General features: G+C 40.5%; 1 protein-coding gene across 3 annotated transcripts in view; it reads right to left on the bottom strand.

Moving 5' to 3' along the window:
- Positions 1-12,543, bottom strand: part of CTTNBP2 (cortactin binding protein 2) — a 159,398-nt gene that overhangs the window by 77,662 nt on the left and 69,193 nt on the right. For 2 of the 3 annotated variants that reach the window (XM_060108190.1, XM_060108189.1), the window contains exon 4: positions 4,188-5,817. In XM_060108190.1, the coding sequence (XP_059964173.1) occupies positions 4,188-5,817 (1,630 nt within the window). Of the gene's footprint in view, positions 1-4,187; positions 5,818-12,543 lie in introns of those variants that run through there. The other variant, XM_060108191.1, reaches the window with a different exon arrangement.

Here is a 12,543-nt window from a genome sequence, read left to right on the forward strand (position 1 = left end):
CTCCCTCCCGACCTTGACCCCAGTCTCCTTTCTGTCTCTCCCAATCCCTCTACCTCACCCCCCAGGGGTCTCAGTTCTTGATACCCTTTTAAGAATATCAACTGGTATATATTAAATGGTTTCCTATTCTTTTGGGTTTTGTTTTCATTTTTCTTTTTTTAATACAATTCTAGACTTTGGGGGACAATTAAAATATAAATATATTTTAACATTTTTAATGGAAATATTCCATTATGGAGATAATTTCCTGGGAAACTCCAGTTCTAATGTTAAGCTATCTTAAGACAAAATATTTTATTCAAAAATTTTCTCAATCTCTAGACCACTCAAGAGTCTTACAGTTAGTTCTGTTATACAAAACTTCAGAAGAATATATATCAATTTTATTTTATTTTAAATACACTTAATAATCTTTTAAAAGTGAAAAATGCTTTATAAATACCAAGTATTCTTAAAGTTTAACTACATTTTTTATCTCCACTATCATTTTCAATTTTCTCCAGCACAGGCAAGTTTAAGTTATTATAATAAATCCTGCTATAAAGATGGGAAAAATAAAACTTCACCATGAGACTTTACTCTTCATTTGAAATTCCCGACAATGATAAAAGTGATAATATTTAGTTGACTGGTTAAGTAATGGTTAAGTAATGATAGAGGAGACCTGCAGTCATACAGCTACTTTAATGATGTTAGAAAAAGGTCATTCAGCTTTGCAGTATCATGTGCAAACATGAGTAAAAGTGAGCATCTGGCAGAACGTGCAGTGATGAAGGGAACAGACAGAACATGCAATGGCAGAGGAGTGAAGAACAGCTTCTGGCATCAGCTTCAGAGTGTGGAGAAGGTTAATCTCATTCATAGCTCAGATCAATCTCGTTTTCTGACTTAGCCTTTAAGCCAATTAAACATGGAGGATAATTTTTTAAATATATGTTTACCTAAGGAAAAAAATCTGAACCAAATTAAATAAAATGTATCAAATAATAATTTTTTAAAAAAACAGAAAAAAACATTTGCAAGGGTATGGAAACTCAGTTGCCTGGGGTGATTTCTGGTTTGGGCTTCTGTTCACCTAACGATTAAAATGTGTTCATTTGACAAGGTCAGCAGCATCAACAAATTCTAATTTGTTTATAATTTTAAAGGTTATTTAAAGATTTAACATTTGGTTATAAAACTGCTAATCGAGTTAGAGTAATTTACAACACAATTCATTAAAGTGTTATCTTTCGTCATCGCAATTCTCCTCAGTGCTTTCATTTAATCATAATTGTTTATCATACATATAAGCTGACATAGAAACAGATTTTTAGAGTTTGAAAGATCATGGGATGTAGATTTCCAAAGAGGGAGAGGTAGTGAACTGCTATTTGAAAAATTCAACAGGCAAGTTTAATACGTCTTTTTGGTTTGGAACTATTATTACTTTTTTGGTTCAGTGCTCTCATTTTTAGATGGAAAAACTAATAGCTCAGAGAGAATTTGCTCTTTAGGGTAATACATAGCATGGAGCAGAAATGGACTAACGCTGCCTTTTTATACTCAGTCCACTGCTCTTTTCATCACCAACATTGGAAAACACATCAACCAGGTATTTGATAGACATGCTCTGTCCCCATGGCCTGCTCTTACCAATCACAATGATATTAGTGGCTATTTACAAGATGCATACCCTTCACTGAGCCTATGCTTTGGCGAGGCACATGCTCACCCAGGCACAGGTAGGTTAGGAAGGAGGAGGAGGGTGCTTCCTAGTTGCAGCGGGCACAGCAGCAAAAATAGGGGCATCTAAATGGAAAACAGGTGAAATCCTGTATCTCATTTGGAAAGTTTAGGTTGACCTACATCCACGGTTGAGTTATACACCCCAACTATGTAACTGCAATAACATTTCTATCCCCCCAACAGAATGGATGTTCAGTAAATTCTTGCTGATGACTAACAGCTTCCACTGCCTCCATTTTCTCCTAATAAACTATATCTTATAATCAAACGGCAAAGAAGCTTGTTACCACACCAAATGCAATCCTGCAGTTCTAAGAATATTTTGGCCAAACTGCAAAATCAGAGAACAGAAAATGAGGAACCAGTTCCACGGATCTTCAGTGACTGCTATTTCTTTGGTTCCACTATTTATCCTCTTTTGTTCTCTAGACACAAGCAAAGGCGTTTTTCCAGAGGAGTTATGGTTCCTTTATCCAAAATCCCACTGTATCCTAGGCAGGGCATTTTAGTGAATAAATAATGGACTAGGAATTCTCTGACTTTAAAGGTTCACTTAAAATCCTGCTGTCAAAAGTTCTTCAGTCACGGATCCTGATTTTAAAGCTTTTCCATGGAAAACAAAGGGCATTTGGAGCTGAACCCTGGAGCACAGTAATGACCAAGGCAACTACTGGCAAAGCACTGGGGTATAAAGCAAAGATGGCTTTGTATTTTTTTAAAAACTGGCAAAATTCATATATCCCAGGAAGTGTTTTCTGTTTTATAGTCTATGCATTTATGTCAACAGCATTGCCACGTCCCCAAACATTTTTGGAACTTGTGTTTTGCAACTACCTTAAGTCCTTACAGCACATTCTCTGATGCTCCTGAATGGTAGCAAAACTTCCTCCTTTGAGGGTGGATTTAACTTGTGGGAAACAGCTAACATCATTTTAGGCCATGAGAAAGGCCATCCAGCTCAGTAATACCATTTTAGATTAAAAAAATATATATGGAATGCTCAGTGCCTGGAAAGACATCCCAAAGCAATACCAGAGTCAATTCTAAAGCAAATTTTCAAAATGCTTTAAGCAACAGTAAATTGAAGCAGTAATATCATCTCTTTTTGTTCGTCACTCATGCCGCTCTAAGCTCAATACCATGCTCTTTGTACGTTATGATATTAAATCCTCCTAACAGCCACCCTCTCCAATATGAGCAGCATAAGCTCCATGTTAAGGATGAGAAAAGTTGCTCAGTTCCAGAAAAATCCCCCAAAACACACAGCTGTAAATGGCAGAGCCTAGATTCCAAGGCAGATCTGACTGACATCAAAGTCCATGCTGTTTCCAATTCCCAATTTTGCCCCTTAAAATATGAATCTAGCCTCTCAAAGAGCTTGATTTCAAGGAGACAGCTTATAACTGGATAAATAAGTCCCGTTATAATGCTCTCATTACCTGATAATTAGCAAGTACAGTACTACCTGTTTTTCTTATTCCCATGCTTCTCCCTAAATTTTAAATATAACACAGCTCAAATCTTCCTTTAATTCTTAAAGTTCTCCCTCATTAGAACCAACAGTCTCTACTAACCACTAAGATCCTGGGGTAGAAGAGACCCTGCCAAGTTTCAACAGAACTATGACACCGTAACATTATTTTAGAGCCACATTTACTCAGTGAAAGATGAATGCCAATAAAAAGCAACGCTTCCTCTAGCACTATATAACGAAAGGGAAAAATCCAGTTCTTTATCGATTCTTTGTTCAAGAGTCCCAGATTCGGTGACTTCATAAACCACATCTGCAATGGAAACCTTCTCTAATATAGCCCACATGCGATGTTACCCATCTGTGCTCAAGTGTTAGGAGATGACAGCTCTAAATAACTTCTGAAAGAAACTAAACTTAGAACAGAGATTTACAAATACACACACTATTTTTGAGGTTAAAACAAGTAAACACCAAACTGATATTAAAACTTAGGATATACCAATTACAGAACACCTCTCATCAATTTGATAATCCAAGGTGGACTGTAGTGTCAATAAGTACTTGAACGCATTCTTTCAAATGTCATCTCAGAAGGGACAGAATTGAACACACACTGTCTGGCGATGGCTCACTAATAGTGAAGTCTTCTGAGATAGACATTTAATAAGAAGGATGAGCCCCTCCTCCCATGGAAATGCTTCAGTCTCTCTAAATTAATGGTCTCCATGTGCTCCAAACCACTACTTTCAGGTTATTTTTAAAAGAAGACGACACTTAGCATAACAAAACCACAATTCATATAGCAAGATGAATCACCATACCCCGGAGCCTTTAGAGAAAAACACAAAAAAAGAGAGGAAAGAAATAGAAAAAAAAAAAAGTATCAAATTAAAAAAAAAGTTTCAAGGCAATGTGAAGGAAACAAAGGCAAGTGAGAGGACAGGTCACATTCTTAAAGAAGGGTATAACAGTCCAATCCCTTTACCTGATGCTGTTACCAGGAGGCTGTCTGAGGCACCTGCTCTACAGGATGAGGCACTAACAGGGTTTATGGAAGAACGAAAGGCAATGGTGGTGGGAATGACAAGGGAACTTTCTGAACATGCAGGTTGGTTCAGTCCAGGGGTTTCAGCAGGCCAGGCACCCACCTGAGACGTGGCCAGGGCTGAAACGGCACAGCCTGCAGGTGCCACAGTTAAATCTATGGATGGTTTTGGTGGCAGCTGAGGGGAGGAAGACTTAAGGAGATTCTCCTCACTTATTACCCTGTTCCCTTGTGGCAAACTGGAAGGAGGCGAAGCCACAGTTTTGTTATCAACTTTGGCCCCTGCATTGGAGGCCCTGCTGCTATCCATGACCACCTTGAGTTGCGGGTGCGGTGGAGAAGGAGTGTGGGAGAGCCCTGGCTTTTTGGGAGGGATGGGAGGAGGGTTTCCTCTGTCAACTCGTGCGGCACCGGGAGTTTTTAAACTGGTCCGACCGACCGGGGGATAGGTGCCAACGTCCCCCATGGGGGGCACTCCAGGTTTTGGGGGCGCTCCCGCTGGAGGGCTTGTAAATCTTGACAGTGCTTGGGTCACAGTATTCCGAGCTAGCTGTTTGGCCACTAGGTTGTCACGACTTGTAGGAGATACATCTCTGGACGGAGGACTTTGGGTGGTGTTCCCATTTTGGTCTGGGTCATTAGCATTGCCCTGAAATCGAAACCGAGCTGCTTGGACTCGCGGGTTCAGGCCTGGATGCAGAGGCGCGTTGGCACATGGTGAATGTAAACTGTGAGGAGGTGGGGTGGGCGTGTGCCCAGTGGCCAGGGCGGCGGTGCTGGGAAGCGGGGATGCACTACTGGTTAAATCTGGTGTTGAGCCGCTGCTCGGTCCATTTTCCTCAACTCTGTTTGCGCTTGGAGGTGGGACAGTGGACAGAGAGGAGCCAGTCAAGTCACCGTGGGAAGCCTGCCTGTCGATACCTGGCCTGACCAAGTCGGCACTGGCACACGCATTCCCCTTCGCACTGGCGGAAACTAGGGGGCTCCCCATGGCAGGCTTTACAGGCACGGTCAAAGGTGACTTCTTCACGGGGTCAGCACTCTCTATCACCAGGTCTGTCTGGCATGCAACAGATCTTGTCATCGGTCCCTCTGTTCCCACAGATATAGAGACCAAACGTCTATCTTTTGTCTTCCGGGGGAGGGAGAGGCTGGGTTTGCTGTCGCTTCCCCTTTTCAGTTGCTCGATCATCTTCTTCATCTTGTCTATCTCCTCTTTGAGGTCAGTGGTGTGTGCTTCTTCTCGGTGCAGCTTGGCACGAAGCTGTTCCCGCTCTGTGTCAAACTCTGAGAGCTGTTTTTCCATCTGAGCTTCCATTTCTGTGCTTCTTTGTTTCTCAGCGGCGAGTTCCTCTTCTAACGCACTCGTCTTTTTCTTCTCCTCTTCCAGTTTGGCCATCACCTCTTCTAGCTTCTGGGCCTCCTCTAGGACTTTGCCCGAGAGCTGCTTGCACTCCTTGACCAGCATCAGGACCACGTGCTTGTTCTTGCCTCGCTCCTCCTCCAGGCGGGTGGCCAGCTTCTTGTGCTCTTGCTCAAGGGCTTGGAGCTGAAGCTTTTCCATCTCCAGCTGAAAGAAATGCACAGGACAGCCCTGATTAATAGGCAGAGGATTCTTTCAGCCAAAGAAGTGGAGAGATTTTTATTAATTTTGTAACAATTACATGGTTTGGGTTAGAGTGTCACATTTCTGAAACGTGTTGTGAGATGACAGATAATATTTTAGAGACTCATTAAAATGAGAAAATAGATGTAAACGGTTTTACAAAAAACATCTAAATTACAGCAACAGAAAAAAAAATTTAATGTATTAAAGTTAACTGTAGAAAAGGAGGATAGTTACCTGATGCTTCAAATCACAACACAGATTTCAGCAAGGTCTGCTTTGTAAAAACAGAACTGTTAGGGAACTGATTGGTTTTTTTTTTTAGGCTTAATGCCTTAAAATGACTAGTCTTTGAGGCACTGTATAATAAAAAGTGCTGGAAGCAGAGGACTTCAGTTAATTTCTAAACTATACTTGCTAATCATATTACTTAGTTTCTTGTAAACTTCTTTGAGCTTATGATGGGTTGCTGTAAAAATCATGTAAAATCATATATGAAAGTTCTTTGAACTAATATATAAGAAATATCTTATTAGAAATACAATCAGTATCAGCAAACCCCAAGTCTGACCTCATCTCCTTCAATCCCACTTTGCCCACTTGGCTCCCATGACACTGGTCTCCCCGGTGTTTCTTGAACATCATCCTGCCTCAGCATCTCTGATCTTGCTGCTCTCTCTGCTGAGAAATTCCACCACAACCCATCACACAGGGCGCCTGTGCTGAGGAGTCTGCGCACTGCACAAGGGTGACTGGCTGCAGGGGTGAGAGGGACCGAAATCCAGCTCTGCCTTCTCACCATGCGTCTGCCCAGGCCTGGGGTTGTATCTGCCTGGAAAGAAGCGCGCGTTTTCTTTAGGAAAAGGCTCTGTCTGCTCACTGAGCCACAGGTACCTAGGATTTAGGCTTTCCAAAGCAACATTTGCTTAACTGATCAACATAGAGAAGAAGCTTTTAAAAACTTTTAAACCTCCAGGTGGGGTTTTCTAATATGCACAAAAACACCCAATGGCACAAAAGCCTGGCTCTTTTACATCCTTCAGGACTCTGCTCAACTGTCACCTTCACAGCGAGGCTGCCCTCACCATCCTGTGGAAGACAACAGTCCTTCCCACCCTTGTACTTATCACTCTTTGGTTAGCACCTGCCTACCTCGACTAGAACAGGACTCCACGAGGGCAGGGACTGTGTCTTCTTTGCTGCTGTGTCCCCAAGACCTAGAACAGTCTCTGGCATACAGTGGTGCTTAATAAATTATTGATTGAATGAATGAAATTAACACAGTTCACAAAGACATCAAACTTCCAAAGGCTGATGGACTTTTTGGATACGAAGGCCTTACAGATCCACTATTCTAACATGTTCGCCCAGGTTTCTCACTTCTCTCCAGGAAACATCTGCCATGAGGTGCTTGTGAGGGATACATCCCAAGCTGGGCTGTAGTCGTCAGGCCGGTCCACATGCCTTACCTTCTCAACTAGAGAAACTTTCCCTTGGTGGTCCATAAAGGGCCTTACAGTTTAAGGTTAAAGTAGATCTACCTGATTAAAGACATGGAAAGGACTCCCGCAACCCCCAGATGTTAAACACAAATATACTCTCAAGAGAGACAGGAATTATTCAAGCCAGTTCCAAGTCATCAGTAACAGAGGAAGGAAATGCTCGCATGATCCATCAATTGAGAATGTGCTCCTGTTCCTCACCATGAAATCCATTACCCCATTCCCCTCAGTCACACACGAGACCAAAAGCAGAGAATGGCTCACTGCCCAACGAGCAGTCAGAGGTATTATTCATTTACTTTGGGATTCTTCCTGCTTTCAGGAAGTCGCCGAATAGCAATGCAATGGGTCCTATAAAGAGGTGATCAGGAATACAGATAATTCCCCAAGAATAATTAGAGACAACTATCCATACACATACACTCTATTCTACTATATGAAATTTGGGGGTGACCTCATAAGTAGATTATGTAAGATTTGGGAAACAACAGTGCTGTCCTATACTAGATGTATATGTATATTTTATTCATCTGGGTGCCTCACAGAAAATTGGACTTATTAATAGCTAAAGCACTTTTAACTCTTCTAAATGCATCAAGCAATAGGTTACTATGGAAGGCATACAGAAAGTTAGAGCTATAAAGAAAATATTAAATATGTTTTGTATTACCCCCTCCCCTTCCAAATTCTTATAGCAACATAGGAAAAAGCACATATCAGGTCAATTTTCAGCTTATTTTTAAAATATGATTTTCCTAATTTATCTCTGAAGGTGGAAAAAAAAGTTTGCTTGTAGAATTTAAGGGCTACCTGCACTTTGTAAAACAACTAACTGGAGGCCAAGTTGGCGATTTCCCTGATGTCATCCAGTTATTCCATGTCAGGATCCCGGCACTCATTCAGGTTTCCAACTGTCTCAAGTTTTTCCCACCACATCACACACGCTGTCCATGGTATTTCTATACTATGGGTCATCACACTTTCTTTCTTTCTTTCTTTCTATCTATCTATCTATTTATTTATTTATTTTGCGGTACATGGGCCTCTCACTGTTGTGGCCTCTCCCGTTGTGGAGCACAGGCTCAGCGGCCATGGCTCACGGGCCCAGCCGCTCCGCGACATGTGGGATCTTCCCGGACCGGGGCACAAACCCGCGTCCACTGCATCGGCAGGCGGACTCTCAACCACTGTGCCACCAGGGAAGCCCCACACTTTATTTTTGAAATAACTTTCATCTTACAGCTTAGAATCAAATTAAAGACTTCCAACAGGAGATCAACTCAACTAATCTCAGATATTTATACAGAAAACTATACTCCTATAAAAGCACCCAGAATTCTTCTGCATCTTCGTCCTTCCATCATTCGTGCCTTATAAATCCAATCTCGGAGGAACATGAGTCTTTTTAATCTCACTACAGATAACAAAGCACAGAGGAAACCACATAATGGATGCACCTACAACACATGGTTCCAAACTCAATTGAGCTCTGAGCCCCAATCATCAATCACTCTACCTAACTCTGTTTAGCCTCCTCTACCATTTACTACATCAGGGAATATTTAAACCTCTGCTACTCTCCCCAATACTTCACCCAATGACAACTCAAGAGACTCTCAGTCTACCCTAATAGACTCTTTTATCAAGAAAATTCAGACTAACTCACTCCCTCTACATCCTGTCTCGTCCCTTAAGCATTTTTATAGCCACTCCAATCCATATGTCCTTCCCTTCACTCTAAGGGAGAGAGGTTTCCATCTGCTGAAGGTCAGACTTTCTTCAACAATTAACTTCATTACTCCCTGTCACCTCTGACTTGCTCCATCAGTGATCACACTGCTCTTTATAAATATTAAACGTCTTCCTCTCTATCAGCTCCTTCCAATCAGTATATAAACATATTCCCATACTTAAAAAATAATTTTTATATTAAAAAAAATTCCTTGACTATTCTGGCCCAGAGACAAAGTTCTTGTCCTTGAAAGAGTAAGAACTATAGTACTAAGTTCTAATCCCAACTTCTTGGCCGTGTCACCTTGATAAGTTTCCCCTCTAAAGATCAGTTCTGTTTCGTGCTCTTATCTGAACAACAGAGAAATGACAGTCATTACATTATAGGATTAAATAAGGCAAACACATGTAAAGTATCTACCATTGTGCCTGGCACTAAAAAATGTTAAGTTTTCATTTCATAACATAATAACTATTTGTACTATTTTAAAATGTCAGTTTTACACAGTGTTTTTCCTCTGAAAACACATTTACAGGCAAAGATCTAGAGAGTTGATCATATTAAACATACAGATGATGTTTTTATAAGTTTGATAGCAATTATAATATAACAATACAAAAGTACATCAGAGGGCTTCCCTGGTGGCGCAGTGGTTGAGAGTCCGCCTGCCGATGCAGGGGATACGGGTTCGTGCCCCGGTCTGGGAAGATCCCACATGCCGCGGAGAGGCTGGGCCCGTGAGCCATGGCCGCTGGGCCTGTGCGTCCGGAGCCTGTGCTCCGCAATGGGGGAGGCCACAACAGTGAGAGGCCCGCGTACAGCAAAAAAAAAAAAAGTACATCAGAGAAAATTCCACTACCAGTAATGGTGAAACAACTTTTATTAGACTATCTTCTCCTGCAGATAATAACGATAAACATTTGAAAACATTAAGAAAATAACAATTTGAAGGCTCTGGAGAGCAATAAAAGTGATAAAAATAGGAGAGGAGTACACCTTCCCATTAGGAAGAAGTCAACAGCACTGGATGAGATTTCCCCTTGTAGAGCTTTTCAAGTGAGGGCTATGCCCTGTGCTGACAGCTCTGGCAGCGGGAGCTCAAGCACAAAGCACCCCTTACAGTGGCCTGAGGAGCCAGAGGATGAAACTGGAGCCACTGCAACTAACCTCACCAGCATCGCTGGTTAACTCTTGAATTATACATTCGTAGGAGAGATTCCATACTGAATGACAGAGGTGGCTGCTGAATGGAGAACTGAGCAAATACTTCAGCTACTGCCAACTGCAAAAAGCCAGAGGTCAGAGTATGAATCTAACCAGGTTAACTACTTACTAGAAATACACTCTTCAGAAGATAACAGAATCCAGTCTCTGTACCACATCACCCATAATGTCTAGTATGCAATAAAAAATTACTGGGCATGCAAAAAAACGTATTTTAGGTGATCCATTGTCAAGAGAAAGGTACTCAAACAGAAACTGATCTTAAGATGATCTATACTGGAATTCGCAAACAAGAATCTTAAAGCAGCCATTTTCTAAGAAAATATAGTTGCAGTGACTGAACAGGATAGGAGTCTTAGCATAGAAATGCAAACTAGAAACAAATGGAAAGTCTAGAACTGAAAAGCATAATATCTAAAATGAAAAAAAAAGTTGACTGAATGAGCTTAATGGAAGATTTGAGAGAGGAACACTTAAAAAGAAAAGAAAAAACAATGAATTTGAAAATAGAGCAAAAGAAAGTACCCAATTTGAGGAACACAGAAAAGAAGGACTGAAAAAGTGAAAAGCACTTCAGTGACCTGTAGGACAATATAAAGTGGTCTAAATTCCACATAACTGGATTTCCAAAGGGTGAAGAAAGAGAGAATGGGGAAGAAAAATATATTAAAAGAAAAAAATGGCCCCAAAATTCACAAATTTGGTCGAAAACAAACTTACATATCCATGAAGCTCAGAAACCCCAAAACAGGATAAATATAAAGAAAACCATACCTAGGCACATCAAAGTAAAACTGATGAAAACAAAGATAAGAAATGATATTGAAAGCAGCCAGAGAAAAAGACACATTACATACAGAGAAACTACAATATAAATGATAGCTGAATTATTATCTCCAAAATACATGAAGCAAGAACTGATAGAAGGGAGAAAGACAAATCTATAACAATTTTCTCTCATCTAGATTAAAAAATCAGCAAGAATACAGTAGCTCCGAATAACACTATGAAAACCACCTGGCCTAACTGACACTATGGAACAGAATACCCTAGGACTACAGATGATGCAGTCTTTCCAGATGCCCTTGCTGAGCTATTTAAAACCACCAAAAAATTACAAAAGGCTAAAATGTTACAGAATATGTTCTCTGACCACAGCAGAATTCAACTGTAAATAAATCACAATAAGATATTAATAATACCCCAAAATTCAAAAATAAAACATATAGTACAAAAGTTTAAGAAGAAATCACAAAGGAAGTTAGAATATATTTTGGGCTGATTGAAAATAAAAAATATCAAAATTTGTGGGATGCAGTTAAAGAGGAGTGTTTAAAGGCAGATAAAGCAGAGGATACAGACAAACGTATATCTTTAATTGCTTACATTAGAAGAGCTTTCTTCCAAAGAAGACATACAGATGGCCAATAGGCACATGAAAAGGTGCTCATCACCACTAATTAGAGAAATGCAAATCAAAACTACAATGAGGTATCACCTCACACCAGTCAGAAAGGATATCATTAAAACGTCTACAAATAATAAATGCTGAAGAGCGTGTGGGAAAAAGGGAACCCTCTTACACTGTTGGTGGGAATGTAAATTGGTGCAGCCACTATGGAGAACAGTATGGAGGTTCCTCAAAAAACTAAAAAGAGAGTTGCCATAGGACCTAGCAATCCCACTCCTGGGCATAGATATACCCAGACAAAACTATATTTTGAAAAGATACATACACCCCTATGTTCACAGCAGCACTATTTACAATAACCAAGACATGGAAGCAACCTAAATGTCCATCGACAGATGAACAGATATAGAAGATCCATCGACAGATGAACAGATAAAGAAGATATGGTGTGTGTGTGTGTGTGTATATATATATATATATATATACACACACACACACACACATATACATACACACAATGGAATATTACTCAGCCATTAAAAAGAATGAAATAATGTTACTTGCAACAACATGGATGGACCTAGAGATTATCATATTAAGTGAAGTAAGTCAGAAAGAGAAAGATAAATACCATATGATATCACTTATAAGTGCAATCTAAAATACGACACAAATGAACCTGTCTACAAAACAAAAACAGACTCACAGATATAGAAAACAGATTTGTGTTTGCTGGGGGTGGGGAAGTGGGTGGAGGTGGAGGACTGGAGTTTGGAATTAGCAGGTGCAAACTATTATATACAGGATGGATAAACAACAAG

Source organism: Mesoplodon densirostris, chromosome 9 (genome assembly GCF_025265405.1).
Source record: "Mesoplodon densirostris isolate mMesDen1 chromosome 9, mMesDen1 primary haplotype, whole genome shotgun sequence".
In the NCBI taxonomy this organism is placed as follows: domain Eukaryota; kingdom Metazoa; phylum Chordata; class Mammalia; order Artiodactyla; family Ziphiidae; genus Mesoplodon; species Mesoplodon densirostris.